The following is a 16,567-nucleotide window of genomic DNA, read 5'->3' as shown; positions in this document are numbered from 1 at the left end:
GTTCACACTTATTTATTATTGTGTTTTATACATTTACATTGTAAGCCATTCTGAAAGACTCAGGACTGAAGAGCAGGCTATAAATATTAATAGTAAAACAAATAAGCCTACAAATAAAATTCTGGCTTGTGTAAACCTTAATTTGCCCCCAATCAGAATTAGCAACAGAGTTCAAAATATGATTTTCATGAGATCTGGGGTGCCTAAGGGGAAATAGGGCACATACGACCCATTTCATATATTGTTGGTTAATATCATGGTTTGATTGCTGTGTCTGCAAGTTATATAGGAGTGTCAGAGCAGGTGGCCTATTAACATTTTTGGACTTATTTGCAAACCTCATGTTCTTATGAGTCTAGCCTATTTTTTTTACTGAACAGCATTTCTAAAACATGTTGGTTATTATGTTAGTTGTTATCTGGAAAATATATTATGAAGTGTTGCATTCTATTTATGCCCAATTAAATTAGTGCTGGTGTTGAATGAAAATGTTTATTCAGAGATTTAAATACAACAAGTCTTTACTCAAGGAAATGAATCTGAAGGCTCACCTTCACTAAACCTATGGAGCAAAATGAAATTATAAAAAATTAAAGAAGTAATTTTGCTTTTGAACAGAGTTTCAGCAAGAGATTGGACCTAAACTCAGCTGCCCAAAGAAATTGAGACTTCACATCAAACAAGACCCCTGGAATCTCCCTAGCAGTGTCCAAAACCTTTCCCAAAACATCAGAAAACTTGTTGAAGGTAACTCATTTATCATAGGTAGTTTTGTCATACTTCTGAGATAGAGCTTGTGAGATTTATTGAATCTTTCAAGGAATAATGTATATTCCAAAACAATACCAGTAGCCTGACTAGCTGAGTCAATGGAGACTAATGTTGCTAATGGGAGACCCTAGACCTGTGTTCAGAAATTGGAGTCGTCATTGCCTTCTTTGATGTAATGTGGAGAATTAATGAGCTATGATATCAGCTTCTCCAATCATCCCGCCTGGTGACTGCAAGGAACTAGTAGGTAGGACTACTCTGGAGAAGCCATCAGTAATATCTTGTGCTTGAGCTGTAGCAGTAGTCTCCACAGGGTCTTCTTGATTATTGGTTTTCTCTTGCTAGTTCACCCCATCCTGTCTGCAGTCACTTTGTGGATAAAGGAAAAGTCTCAGCATAGTTGGCTAACATGTCCAAATTCCTACTTAATAAAAGCTGCATCTTTCTGCACATTATAAGCCCAATCCATTATCAGTATTTTAAGTTAATTTGAAGATATTTAATGTCTCCTGAGCTGCATCTAGAATTTGCAAATACCCAAACAGAGACCAGAAAATCTCTTTTGACTCGCATCTAAACTCATTTTGGTGAACCAAGTATGCTGTGATTGATACTTTGCTGATTTGTTATGGAAGTTAACTAAAGTAATCTATGATGAAAATCAGGGGCTGTTGGGCTTTTGGTCATAGTTCTTTTTAGTGTGTACACAGAATACCAAATTAAATGATGATTGGTGATTAAACATAGATGTAATATTAAAATATTCACTGCTCTTCAATTGATTTTAGTAGTGAATAATGAGGATAAAAATAGAAAATTCATTCTATTCATATCATGATTTTTCTAAGATTTCACTTGGTTTGTTCATTTAGATAGAAAGGAGATTATTAGAAATACACAACAAAAGCTGTCCTACAAAAATGGACCAGAGCTACTTAGTTTCCTTAGGAAATACTGTAGGTGAAAATGTTTAATTCAATGTGAAATATATTCAAGGCCAGCAGATGAATTTTTAAAAGTCTTGTAATGTGACCAGGGACAGATAAGGATGATTAATTAAGCTGCCTGGTGTGCATTTCAGTATGCATTTGGTAGTTGCATTGGTTCACTGAAATTAGCTAGATATTAATGAGAATTTCTGCTGATTGTGATGGCAGAAGGATAGTGTTTAGAATCATAGTTAATTTGAGGCAAGGTGTCACGAATATGCTGATGACACCCAGCATTTCTATGTAACAGCTGAATCAAGAGAGGCCATGCATGTCCCAAAACAGTGCCTTGATGCAGCCATGGGAAGGAGGACTGCTAAAAAGCTGCAACTGAATCCTGATGAGAGACCCAATGGATGGGCAATCCCAAGTCTCACAGTTGGGGTGCACACCTGCTCTCAATGGGGTTATAGCTCCTCTGAAGGAGCAGGTGTATAGTTCTGGGGTGTTCCTAGATCCATCACTGACTCAGTCTGGGTGACCTCCGTGGCTCAGAATACACCTTACCAGCTTCAATTTTTCTACCAACTATGACCATGCATTGACAGGGATAATTTGGCTGTCCATACATTGGCAACCTGACTACTCTTGAGTCTCGTTTGGAAGCTGCAGCTGCAAGACAGCATGTTTAAGGTTTTGTTGGTATGTAAAGTTCTAAACTTGGGACCACAGTCTGCTTTCCTCTATATAGATGAAGCTGAGCTTTTTAAGATCTTCCAACCAATTTATCACTTCTTGACAATGCAGAAGCAGGCCTTTTCAGTGATAGCGTCCACATTCTGGAATGTACTCCCTTGGGTAATTTGTGAGGCAGATACATTAATAACTTTTTAATGCCTCTTTAAACTATATATTTTCTGTACTCATACATTTTCTATTCTGTTTTGTACATTGCTCAGTTTTATCTGTCATGCATACTTTTTTGTTTTGTTTTTTATCTTTAGGGAATGTTATTGATGGTTATTCTTGTGTTTTTCTGGTTTTTATATAAACTGCTTAAGAATTTTTATTATTTTAAACAGCATAATTTTCTAATAAATAAGCATAGAACCTGGAACTAGTAAGTTGACGTTCATGAATCCAGGAGTGAGAGAGGCTGGAACCAGTAAGTGCAGCCCTGGGAAGAAACAAAAATCAGCACAGAGTACATGAGTGACAGATTGAGGAATAAAGAAAAAGGATACATTTGGAAAACTGACTTGGATATGAGACAGTCCTTTTTATTTTATTTTAAGGGATCCTAATTAGATATACTTAGTGAGCCAAATGGAAATTCTAGCAGAATTCCAGCTTCAGTGGTAATCTTTAGGCATGAATTTGGCATAAGAACAGGAATCAGTTCAACACGACATAGTCAACACTGCAAATGTATCCATTGCTGTATAGAACAGAATTCCTAAAAGTCAATATAGTTAGTTAATTAAAGAACTAAGATTAAGATTTACCTTTCTTTTTACTCTTCATGTAGTAGCTTCTAAGAAATGATTGAAAGAAACAAATACCAACTTCTAAAAATGTTGAACTAGAAGGCCAGGCTGTAATCTTAACTTGCTTAACTTGCCATGGAAATGAATGTGGCTTATTTTCGAGTAGTCATAGGTTGGATTGTACTACAGAATATGAATTACCATGTTCATATAGCTACGAATTTGCATATTCAAAGCTTACTAGAAATTCAGTGGTCCACTTCATTATTTAATTTGGAAAATGAATACAATAAGCATGATATTGTATGTATAATTAGAAGATTGGAAGAAATCAATAGAAAGATGGGCAAAGTATAGTCAAATCTGAGTCCAAAACAGAATTTTGGCTTAAGTGTCTGTCATTTTCTTCCCCAGAGGTGAAAGCAAGGGCCCTCTTGGCACTCCTTGAATATACAGGTAATTTTAATGAATCTATTTCAGTATTTCTATTCAAAGCAGTTGGCTGAGTCTCCCCAAGAATATTTGTTATATTTTCATGAGCTCAAAGGGCACTCATAAAGATAGAAGAAAATGGAGCATAGAAATTGAGTGGTCCTTATTAAGTGAAGTGAATATATTAAATGTGATTTCCTCCTTTCCTAACTGATGAAGAGTATGAAGAAGTATCAGTCGTCTGATAAAGGGTGATACTTAGAAATGGGGGAGCTAGTGCAAAATTTAACAAGCAAAATTAGGTTCAAGAAGAGTAAGGAAAAGACCTAGATACACTAAAATACATCTTTTTTTTTAAAAAAAGCAGGGGTTGCAGGAGGCTGAGATATGCAGGCCTATACTGGACAGAACATAGTGATGAATTATCAGGGACCAATCTATAGACTGAACACATATGGCACCCAACTTATTTGGCAATTTTTAATGAAAGTTGGTAGAAAAGAAGCACCAATGTGAACTATAGTTGACTTCCTTGCTCTGCTTCTGAATCCTAATATAGTCGCCAGTGCCAAGCGATGCAGTGGCATTTGATAACTAAATTATTCATTGTTTAGAGTCAAAACTTTTGCTGTCATCTACAAAGATCGTGAAGGGATGCATATATGTGACATTGTGCTATCACACATGACAGCCGCTACTGTGTATAATGTCACATTTTGCCCAAGAAAATAATGGCACTGCTTCTTGAAGGAGAGACACAATTCATTGTGCATTTTCTTTATAGTCTATTTATTTCTCCTTATTTATTTTTTGCCCTTCACAGATAGTAAGATACAGCTCAGGCGAGACATGGTCTTTTGCCAAAGTCTGGTGGCCACAGTTTGTGCTTTTTCAGAACAGTTAATGGCTGCCTTAAATCAGATGTTTGACAACAACAAAGAGTGTGAAATGGAGACACAAGAGGCCAGCAGAAGATGGTTGGAACAGATATCCAGTGCCGGTGTCCTCCTTCACTTCCAGTCACTGTTGTCGCCAAATCTGGTGAGAGTTCCTGTGCGCAGCTGCGCCATTCTGTGTAATGTTCTTATTGTCCTGACCAATGGCATCTGGAATTAACATCTGTCCAGAAGCTCATAGTGTATTTTCTAAAACCTATACTGTTTCTAAAAATATACTACAAGTGCTAAATTTAATTCAAATGGCTCTGTATTCTTCAGGAAGCTGACACATTGAACCAATAGGCAAAGGAAAGGTTTTGCATATTCTATATCCCCCCCCTAATTTGCATTAATAACATTTGGTTTCCACTGGAAACCCAGTCAAACAGCAACCATCCTGAGGGGCCTCAGGAGTAGAAGTGCTTATTTAAGCATTGTGATCAATTTGTGTTTGGTTTTTGTTTGTTTATTTTTTAAATGTACATTTGAGGAAGCTACAAATGTCTGTGTATATATTACATGTATCAAGGATAAAATATCTCTGTTCTTCTGGTGATTTTATTTAATGCTTCTGGCTTCAGTAAGAAGCTGAATATAAAGCAAAATTTATATTTTTCTAATCAACATGCTGATAAGCTAGGGAAGGTATCACAAAATATAATTACTCAGAATCAGATTATTTGATTTCTGTTATAGCTACTGTAACTTTTACCTTCTGGCAAAGTTCTGGAGGAATGCTCCTCTTGTTCAATAAAGTGCACTGAGAAGATTACAGTTTATTTTATAAGCCACAATAATATACAGAGTTGCATTTTAAAAGTATTAAATATTGTAACACAAAAATCATTTTAAGCATTTAAGCATAGCTTGCTGTGCAGAATTTCTGAGCTTACTCATTTGCATGAAACACAATTACAATTTGATAAGATTAAACATAGCAAATGGTAAATTAACCTGCTATATTTCATCCTTGCTAACAGTCATTTTTTGACAGCAGATGATGGAGTGCAAAGTCAATAGAAATACATCAATCTTCATGCACTCATGAGTTAATTGGGTTAACTACTGAAACAGGATGTGACCACCTGCAGTTAATGTTAATAATGATATACATCAATCTAGTATCTTTAATAGACTCATATATATATATTTCAGGCTGATGAACAAGCTATGCTGGAAGACACATTGGTTGCACTGTTTGACTTGGAGAAAGTTACATTTTCTTTTAAACAATCTGAACAAGAGCCTCTAGTTGCAAGTGAGTATTATAAAATAAATGTTCGTCCTTCCATTGCTACTTCAAAATATAGTATGGTATAAATGCATAAAAGCTTTATCTTTTCTAACTTGTATCATATCACCTGCATATGTAATGGTTGGGTGTTTTATATAGCTTTGGAATTAATATAATTTTAGTCTTAAATCCCAGTGCAGATGTCCAAGTCCCAACTTTCTAAACATTGTTAGGTGAATGGAATTTGTGGCTTTCACATACTACCAAAATTACCCAACTTTCCTATTATGGGCGATCCCCTGCCCTTTCCCTTCCTTTAACTTAACAATGGTGCAATGTCATGTGTGCACTGATGTTAATGCTAATTATGGTAACTATAGGCAGCCCAACGAGGTGTATCTGTGTGCTGGAGGCCCAAGTCCCTGGGACCAGGGCCTGAAAGGAATCCGACAGACTGAAAAAGGGCTAGGAGCCAGGCGTGTGTGAGCAATGAGCTCAAGGCAGCGTACATGGTACTCCCCACTCCCATATCATCCTTGCACCAATCTTGTGAAGTAGGTTAGGCTAAGCGATAGTGACTGGTTCAGGGCCATCTAGTGAGCTTCCTGGCAAGAGGGGTTTTGAATCTGGATTTCCCCAGATCTAGTCGACCATTTAGCTACCATACAACCCTGGCTTTCTTCTCTCACACTCAGCTCCTTTCCCACTTCCTTAGCATGAGAAATGTTGGCTCAGTTAATGTTTTCTTATAGTACTTGAAGCAAAAATACTGACCGGGTGTTAGCATTTGATAAAACTGTAACATTTTTATTTTCTTCTTTAGATATGCCAATCACATATCAAGCAGAAGGAAGCCGGCAAGCCTTGAAAGTTTACTTTTATCTTAATAATTACAATTTTGAACAGCTTCCTCAAAGACTGAAGAATGGTGGAGGATTTAAAATTTACCCCGTCCTCTTTGCACAAGGTATGCTGGCAGTCTTCTCAAGCATTCTGTAGGAAGTCATGTTATTTTTGTGTGATGCTAATCGCACACATTGTGCGCGACTGCAACCTGGTGCAAATTTTAGTGTTCATTTTTGCTGTTGTTGTTGTTCACTTCCAGCTATTTGGACACTGCCTTGAAAGTTTGAACTTGTCATATATATACAGACTGCAAAAACCCCCAAACAAACAAAACTCAATACCCAGTAGTTGGTATGGTTGAACATCCAATATTGGATGCAGATTCTCCTATCTGCTGGGATTAGTTCATCTGAAAGAGCATGGGACTCTTAATCTCAGGGCTATGGGTTCAAGACCTATGTTGGGTGAAATATTCCTGCATTGTACAGAGGTTGGACTAGATGACCCTTGTGGTTCCATCCAACTCTACAATTCTATAATTATTATTATTTTATTATTTTTATGAAATATTTTTTATTGGTTTTAGAAATACAAAGTACAAATAAACATAAACTATAAAAACCTATCAGTATAAAGAGATTCTCCGAATCACAAGACTTCCCCCCATCCCCTCCATAGGGTCTCATTTTAAACATCTACAACTTCATATTCATCCATACTCCAATTTTTATAGCAAACCATACTGCCCATAGTGATTTTTACACTACAAATGAATCAAAATCCTGCTCTTGTTTCCGTCTGCTTACAGTGGTCTCCTAAGTAACTTATAATTGTTTCCATTCTTTTATAAAGTTTTTATTCTCTTTGTTTCTGAGTTTTCCAGTCAGCTTTGCCATCTCGGCATAGTCCATCAGTTTGGTTTGCTATTCTTCTCTGGTAGAGACTTACAGTTCTATAATTATACGATATACAGTGGTACCTCGGGTTACATATGCTTCAGGTTACAGACTCCACTAACCCAGAAACAGTACCTCAGGTTAAGAACTTTGCTTCAGGATGGGAACAGAAATTATGCTCCAGTGGTGCGGCGGCAGCTTCACCAGTGGCGGCAGTGGTGGTGCTTCAGGTTAAGAACGGACCTCCGGAACGAATTAAGTACTTAACCCAAGGTACCACTGTACATTGCAATAAATATCTGGACCTCATTGAACTAGATGAAGGCATGTGAAGACGTGCATTCTTGTCTAGGGTTTAACTATGACTAGAGTTGGAATTAGATTTGGAGTTATGCAGTCATTTTCTATTCTTGCTGAAATGGAAAAAGAAAATGCCTTTAAACCTACCCCTATTCCAGGATTATTGAATAAGCACCTCTTTAGGTTGTACGGTCCCATGCGCTAGTTATGACTCTAATGCAAGGATAAGGGTATATAATTTGACCAACATCATTAACTATCTTTTGTACAGAAAGAAAGCTAAGGACTTTTACAGCACGCAAGCGGTTGGGCAAGAAATGAATTATTTATTAACTGGCCATTTAATGAACTTTTAGCAGAATTAATATTCAGTATACAGTTAAGGCTGTGAACCCACATGCTGTTTGCAACAAAATTGTGTTTATTGGGAACATTTTCAAGTTGTTCCCTAGAGGGACAAGTCCTCAAAATTTTATAATATCAAAGTGGTGCGATTCCTAATTGCAAAATCTTTTATTAATATGCTCCTTCCCTCAAATGTCAGTTACCGTGTTCCAATTTCAATGTAATAATGAGATTACTCACCTATTAAGTTCTAATTTTATCAGCTTTAGATTTGCATAAGTTCTTGTTAAATGAGTAGGTAAAGACTCAGCAATGAATAAAGATTAAGGCTGCAATCCTATGCATACCTAGCTGGATGTGTAAGGAGCATTGCCAATACTAGAAGAATAAATTGAAATGGTTCCTTCTAATTGCAATGGTTCCTTCTAATTGCAGTGACAGAAACAGTACAGAAATTAGAAATCATATGAAAGAGAGAGTGGGACTATGGCACTGAACCTATTGCTGCACTCTCTGTATTCATTCCACACCATCTATAGGAGGCTACATATATGAACACACATAGGCAGCTCCCATGATATGAGATCCTGACTGTGCAGGGTTCCAGATCAAATGGATCCATTCAGGGGGCTTCAGCATATCTTAGACATATTTTAATCGGAAAAGAATCATATATATACTTATATTAATTTTCTTTTGTAGCCCTAGAAAGCATGGAAGGCTATTATTACAGGGACAATGTATCAGTAGAAGAATTTCAAGCCCAGATTAATGCAGCTTCATTGGAAAAAGTGAAACAATATAACCAAAAACTCAGGTAAGGTAATTGCTTATCTATATGTGTCTTATCCAATAACTATTTGAGTCACACTCTTGAAACAAGTAAAGGGCAAGTGAAGTCCTATTTAATGGCTCTCTAAGCACAAGCATCTTTTAGGATTGCAAACTATTGTTAACATGCATTGCTATCAACCTGACCTACAAATTAGTTCAGGTAGGAATACCTAAATTTAAGTCAGTATGGCTCCCATGCCCTATTGCAACTCAGCCTAAGCATGTGCAACTGAATAAATGAATATTCCCACCCCTTCCTCTTTGCAAATTTTAGACTGGAAACTCTTCACAGTAGGGAACTGTTCTCTAGTCTCTGGAAAGCTCTATGCATACTGATGCCCCTGTATAAATAGCAGCAGCAACATCATTATCTTAAATGCAACTAGTTTGACTAATTCGCTTATTAAAAATAATTCTTAACATTCTGTAGCGTTTCTTGCAAGTGTTTGTACTCTCATATGCAGAAAGACGGTTTGGATGTAATGCTCCAACTTCATAAATAAACTGTAGTTTACAAAGGGAATGAGCACCAGGTCCACATGTACATTCCCCTCTTGTACTGAATCAGTTCATATCCTAATATCCTGGTTAAGAGACCATGCCTGTTGTCTGATGTACATTCTCTGGTTTGTTCTAAATTGTTTTGTTATATTTTAATATTGTATGATTATATGGTTGCAACCACCACTGGGATCTTGTGGTGAAGGGTAGGTAAGAAATTGCTGAAATATTAAACCAGGGTTCCCCATTTTGGACATAATAGGTAACTTAGAGTTAGAACACCACCAGGATTTCCTTGCTGAAGCCAGCACAGGAGGAGTGGAGAGGTGGGGCAAGGGAAGGGAGAAGCACACATACCTGATGTTCATTTCAAGCTTCATAAACATTATGATTCTCTATAATTTTAATATAAACTGATACAAGTCATTTGCCAAATGTTTTGAAGGAAAACAGGAGACAAGACAGAGTTAACTAGGCTGCAGGTTTAAGCATCTACAAGATGGGACATTCTTCCAAACCCTACTGACCTAATTCCATTCCAATGCACACCATGCTGCTTCTGAAGAGACAATAAAAACCAGTCTGCTGTGAAATCCCTCACTTCCCCTTTGCTCCAGATTTCAACATATACATGGTAGCCTATAAGGAACACACTGTGTACTAGGTGAAAAACCAGGGTGCTGCAATCAGCAAAAGCATGGTAATAGGAAACTACTTACCTTGAGAATTTAGAAAGGTGCAGATAAATCTTTTAGCATCTGCCCTAGTCTCATTTTAATGGCTCTATATATTCTTGTCAAACTTTCAGCCAGATTGCTGTTGTGTTTTATAATTAGACTTTACTAGTTCTGTTTCCTTGGCATTTTTGCAAGAAAAATGGTATGCTGATTTTCTGTTTTCAAGTTGGGGGAGAGGTTAATGGTGTAAATTTACCCTGACCTTATGTTTTGCTGATGGGAAGATGCTGCTCAAAAGGGAGAAAGTAATTAAGTCAGCAAAGATTTTTAAACACCTTTATTGCGCTATATATGAAAGCTCAGCAGTTATTAAGAGCAATGGGGAACTTAGTGATACATTAGCAAAAATTTAGGCATAGCATTATAAACATAGTATAATTACAGGAGCTTTTGATTAAATCAGTTAATCTCGTCATAATCTTGGGAAATTAGCTGAAAGGAAGAAATCAAATACAGTAGTAATGCATTACCATAAATCAATTCTAAAATGAAATAAAATTTTATTTTTTTCATATCTCTTGTTCTTTACATCTGATTTTCTCTTTTATCTTATGGAATCTAAGTGGGCCTGACTCCAGCATATGCCATATTGGCCCATCCTCTTTACCACAGCCATGGCAGCCAGCAAGAACTTGCAGGACAGTGCTAGTTGGAGCTGAAGGCTGCATGCCAATACTTTCCAGCCTTACCATCCTAATTGTGGCAGTCCTGTTTTCAGCTCCTCCAATACTCACCACATGAGAGCCTGGCTATTACAAGGGCACTTGTGTGGGGACCACAGAAGCAGAACTGATTCGAGCACTGGGTTGCATGCCCGAACTGCCTGGTGTCACTGCCTTACTTATGCACACATCAGGAGCAGCAGAATTAATGTGAGTGAGAAGTTGGGGGACATCATATGCAGCTACAATATCATAGGCTGGCAGCTGACCTGTCTGCAATCTAACCAGGGCCTCCAAACTTGGAATGCGCCAGAGTAACTACCATGTAATTTGGGTAGTAGATTCAGAACTATATCTTATACAAGCTGCTTAAAACATTGTGGAAAATGCTTCCCCGTGGCCAGTGTTCTCCATTTTTCTGTGGAAACAAATGTGGTCCTTCCCAAGCAATCCATTTGAAGAATATTTTGTGTGAACTCGTTTACAGAAAACAAATCTTCTGCTAATAGCTCCCTATCCACATGCCTCTTTTGACAATTTGAATTCTCCAGTTGTGCACTAGAGCAAAATTGATAAATGAATTGCTTTCAACCAGGAATAGTTAATTACTATTTCAACTTTATGAAAAATATGCCTTTCAGCTGAAAGCAAACCTGATTTGCTTAATAGTTATTTGCATTTATTCAAATAAATATTTTTAATGGATTTTGGCCCTCTTTTATTTCTTACAAGGAAGTCTTCCTTGTGTAAGAAAAATAAAGTTTAGAAGTCTAAAACAGCATTTCCCAATCATACTCCAAAATAAATAATTTTGGAGATCATCTGTCTGCCATGTATTTTTCTTATTGGAAATTTCTTCCTGTCTCTTATATTTTAATAGAATTTTAGAAGCAAAGGAAATGTTGATTGCAACAACACAGGTGAAAAGGTTGGGCTATACCAAAATCATCTGGTTGGCAAAGGGCTTCTGCCTGTACAATAGGACTTCTCCCTGTTCTGGGGATTTCCCAAATCCTTTTTATTATCTGAACAGTAGAGATACTGAGAAAGCTCACTTAGTAACTCCATCTTCTTTGTGAGGACAAATACGTATTTTGTCCTCTATAAGTACTTTCCCCCTTTTCTTCACTTTTCAGAGTTAAGCAGGGGTACAGTATGACAACTACACCATTGATAATTCTAACAGTAGCCAGCTTAAATTTGTGTTTTACAATTCAGAATACACAATAAACATGTTGCTTCCAAATAACATCACAAATTTAATATTTCATAATTCAAGAAGTCTACGATTCTGTGTAAACATATATGATCAATGGAGTACTATAGTGAAATATTAAAAAGAGTTAGAGTGGCAAACAAAATTTTAGTAATGAGATTTTTATTCACAATGAAATTAGTAGTCATTAGACCTTCAATTTGCTTGCTGTGACCATGCAAATGAAGCTATATTACAAAATATAAAGCATGCAGAATACATAAGAAATGTTGGTAGAATTTAGAAAGTATATTATAATAAAAAGGAGGAATTATTTATATATTCAAGTATGTGAACTTACATGCTCCATTTCAGAACGTGTGTGTGTGTGTTTAAACCATAACCATATTTGGAATTCAACTGGATCTCGTATGTTCTTTTATTGCACTTCCTGACTTTTTATTTCCCTGACCTTGTTTTCTATGGTGCATGATTTAGATAAGTTTAGACCTAATTACCATTTGATTCTGGTTGCTGTATAGTTACTGGTATACATGATTTCAACAAACCAATCTCTTGTATTCAAATATAATGTGGAAACTATGATTTGTTCCAAACATCAAATGGCAGCTTTAAACCTTATCTTGTTATATGTAAGGCATGTTCCCATAACAACAATTCTCATTCAGACTGAAATGGGTCTTACTCCTATATAATTTCTACCTTTTTAAAAAAAAATCTCCCACATTTTCAGAATGGCAAAGCTAATATTTTCTGCACATTGAGTAAGTCAGGGGTCAGCAGACTTTTTCAGCAGGGGGATGATCCACTGTCCCTCAGACCTTGTGGGGGGCTGGATTATATTTTGAAAAAAAAATGAACAAATTCCTATTCCCCACAAATAACCCAGAGAGGCATTTTAAATAAAAGCACACATTCTACTCATGTAAAACACGCTGATTCTGGATCATCCACAGGCTGCATTTAGAAGGTGATTGGGCCGCATCCGGCCCCTGGCCCTTAGTTTGCCTATCCATGGAGTAAGTATTATGATTTCACACTTGTCACTCTAGGGAGATTAGAAAATACTGCCTCACTTTGGGCATTACTCCAAGTTTCCCATTAGCTTTCCTCGTAACATTTGATTAAGGTCCTAAACAGGCATTTAGTAATTAAGTGAAGTACTTTGGAAATTTGTATGCTGTCCTCAGCTCACCGTGTCCTCAATAATACAGAAGATCATATTGTACAAAGCTATACAAGTGTAGCACTTTCAAATTTTCTACAAGTGTCAGCTACTTTAGGTGCCAGATGAAAACATTCGTCTTCAACCAGGCCTTGGGCTCATTAACATTTTAAATGTGTTTGTAGGAGGGCGGGTTATGGGTTTGTTTTGTTTTTGTTATGCATTTCACTTTTATTTTGTATTTTCATGGTTTGAACCACCCTGAGATCTTTGGATGAAGGGTGGCATACAAATTTAATAAAGAATAATAATACTTAGTAGTATTAATTATTTCATGTTCACATAAGTTACACTCTGAAAACCAATCTCGTGCGAGGGCTGAACTGTCCTATACTTGTATTACACAGGAAACAGATAAATGTTTCTGCTTTGCTGGTAAAATGGCTGCCAAATGCAATGCATGCTCAGCCCGGGAAGAGATGGGAACAACACATTCTTTAAAAATACCAAAAGAGTGTAAAAATAAAATAAAAAATGACAAACACGAGTGGTGTCCAATGGAGCACCACCAGTGTCAGCTTGTGGGCTGTGCTGCCACTAATATACTCAATATATGGAAATAACTAAAGAACTTGTGACACAGGGGAAAGAACATAATCACAGCCCTGGCATCACTGCACAGAGAAATTGCAATATGACACCACAATATCCTCCCACCCCAACTCAACCAGCTAGTGAAGCATGCTAGCAATTACTGTGCTAGAGCTAGGCCCCAGGCACCCCTACAGGCAGGGTTCAAATCCTTTTATTCTCCTGATAAGCACGACAAACACAAAGGGAAGGAAGGAGATAGCACACCCCAGAATCTGCATAGCTCCCTGGGTGCTATGCTTGCTGTTGACTGATTCCTTCATGGTTATTTTGTAGACCATAAAATCAAGACCTATCAAATAAAAAAAGTGCTCTTCATTTGTTCTACTGAAAGTATTTGAACTTGGGTCCTGAACTACCCATAGCCATTCATGATCTACTTTTCCAGACTCTTACTAATTGCAGTAGATTGTATGCAAGCTGCTGTAAACATGACCCTGTGAAGGTCATATATTCTAAAGAATTGCTTTTGTAATGCAAACTAAGATTTTTTCATTCTACAACTTTTAACTAAGTCTGTTTCCAAGGGTTAGCATATTTTATATTAATGAAAGCTTTGGCTTGCACCATATGGTGGGGTACATTTAATTTTCAGGACAGCTTGCCTCAAAATTATTAATATTTTTCACAATAAGTTTCAAGGGAGGGTAGCATTCAATTAACATTTGCCCATCACTAATTTCCATGATGGTTCTTTGTGTTGTGAATGCTTTAAAAATGCCACAAAGAGGCTAAAGGTCTTTGCTTTAAAAGTACATTATAAAAGCTCTTGAACAATTAACCCATTGTAGATGTTTATTTTTTTCAGGGCATTTTACCTGGACAAGTCAAATCTTCCACCTAATTCAACATCAAAAGCTGCTTATATAGATAAGGTAAACAAAATAATGATGTGTTAATTAAACTGTTTCATCATCCGAATTAGGTATCCCTTAAGAGCAATAGTGCAATGCATATTGTCCACAATGAAAACATTGTATTTCTTGAGACATACTAAGCTTAAAAACTGGATTGATCATGTGAAAGAGGGGAACCTATTCCTTAGGGTCCTTATCAGGGAAGTTTCTTGTGTTTCAGATAATTAGGTTACTCACAATGCAGAGCTCACTCAACTATACCATACCTTCCAGTGCTGCTGCTGCCATATTTGTTTTTTTCTGCAGAGAAACATGTGCCCATGTTTATAGATAGAATGGCTGACTTAAGAACCTAAGACAATCCTTCTGGTTCAGGCCAATGACCCATTTAGTTCAGTATCCTGTTCTCACAGTGGCCAACCAGATGCCTACAGGAAGCCTGAAAGCAGCATCCAAGCAATAGAGCACTTTCCCCTCCTGCAATTTCCAGCAACTGGTATTCAGAAGTACACAGCTTCCAGTCATGGAGGTAGAGCATAAACTTACTTATGTAAGCTAATAAGATGACACCTTTATAAGTGGCTATTTTGGGCAGGTGCTTATGTATGAACCTTGAAGCATAAACCAGGAGGCACAAGCATCAGAAATGGAATAGAAAGGGCAGAAGTAGTGGGGTAGAAGAGCTGAAAATAATGCTAATATATTTCACATCTGGCAACCAACGCAGGCCTTTGGTTTCAGATAGTACATGGTAAAAGGTAAAGGTAAAGGTAAAGGTACCCCTGCCCGCACGGGCCAGTCTTGACAGACTCTGGGGTTGTGCGCCCATCTCACTCAAGAGGCCAGGGGCCAGCGCTGTCCGGAGACACTTCCGGGTCACGTGGCCAGCGTGACATCGATGCTCTGGCGAGCCAGAGCTGCACACGGAAACGCCGTTTACCTTCCCGCTAGAAAGCGGTCCCTATTTATCTACTTGCACCCGAGGGTGCTTTCGAACTGCTAGGTTGGCAGGCGCTGGGACCGAGCAGCGGGAGCGCACCCCGCCACGGGGATTCGAACCGCCGACCTTTCGATCAGCAAGTCCTAGGCACTGAGGCTTTAACCCACAGCGCCACCCGCGTCCCATATAGTACATGGTAGATAAGTCTAAAAAGCCCGGAACACAAAGGCTCTAGGAAGCTTAGTTTGGTCAGAATTGAATACAGTGGTACCTCGGGTTACATACTCTTCAGGTTACATACGCTTCAGGTTACAGACTCCACTAACCCAGAAATAGTACCTTGGGTTAAGAACTTTGCTTCAGGATGAAAACAGAAATCATGCTCCAGCGGCGCAGTGGCAGCAGCAGGAGGCCCCATTAGCTAAAGTAGTGCTTCAGGTTAAGAACAGTTTCAGGTTAAGAACGGACCTCTGGAACGAATTAAGTACTTAACCCGAGGTACCACTGTATACACTTCCAGAGTTAATGCTAAATACTTCTGGTAAATGAGCCATCATAGTTGTTAGAGGACCGTGAAAATTTGTGTCCCAGGCTTTTTAGACTTGTCTACAATGTACTATTTGAAACCAAAGGAGTGTACTGGTTGTCAGATGTGAATTTCTCCCCCAACTCTCCTACCCCACTAAAGAAACTGTTAGCAGCAGAAATCAGCAGAGCTCTCAGGAGCTACAACCCTGTCTTCCTTGAGAATATGGATATAAGAGAGAGTTTTCAGGGGGGAAAATATCTATTGTAAGTATGACAATTCATTAGTTCCATTTCCTTT

General features: G+C 37.7%; 2 protein-coding genes across 7 annotated transcripts in view; one reads left to right on the top strand and one right to left on the bottom strand.

The window, feature by feature from the left end:
- LOC309373909 (uncharacterized protein) overlaps positions 1-16,567 on the bottom strand; it is a 78,980-nt gene that overhangs the window by 38,622 nt on the left and 23,791 nt on the right. Inside the window, exon 4 of one of the 3 annotated variants that reach the window (XR_014170278.1) lies at positions 6,765-7,589. The exons of the other annotated variants lie outside the window; for them this stretch is intronic. The gene's annotated coding sequence lies outside the window, so the exon portion shown is untranslated. Of the gene's footprint in view, positions 1-6,764; positions 7,590-16,567 lie in introns of those variants that run through there. 3 annotated transcript variants of the gene reach the window in all.
- The window catches only part of PREX2 (phosphatidylinositol-3,4,5-trisphosphate dependent Rac exchange factor 2), a 107,494-nt gene that overhangs the window by 83,121 nt on the left and 7,806 nt on the right, over positions 1-16,567 (top strand). For all 4 annotated transcript variants that reach the window (XM_081918390.1, XM_081918391.1, XM_081918388.1 and 1 more), the window contains exons 30-36: positions 619-747; positions 3,602-3,643; positions 4,443-4,660; positions 5,713-5,815; positions 6,615-6,758; positions 8,881-8,995; positions 14,753-14,819. In XM_081918390.1, the coding sequence (XP_081774516.1) occupies positions 619-747; positions 3,602-3,643; positions 4,443-4,660; positions 5,713-5,815; positions 6,615-6,758; positions 8,881-8,995; positions 14,753-14,819 (818 nt within the window). The remainder of the gene's footprint in view (positions 1-618; positions 748-3,601; positions 3,644-4,442; positions 4,661-5,712; positions 5,816-6,614; positions 6,759-8,880; positions 8,996-14,752; positions 14,820-16,567) is intronic.

The sequence above is a fragment of the Podarcis melisellensis genome, assembly GCF_964234715.1.
Source record: "Podarcis melisellensis genome assembly, chromosome: 7".
In the NCBI taxonomy this organism is placed as follows: Eukaryota; Metazoa; Chordata; class Lepidosauria; order Squamata; family Lacertidae; genus Podarcis; species Podarcis melisellensis.
The sequence above is the reverse complement of the archived record's forward strand: the minus strand, read 5'-3'. Positions and strand labels throughout refer to the sequence as shown.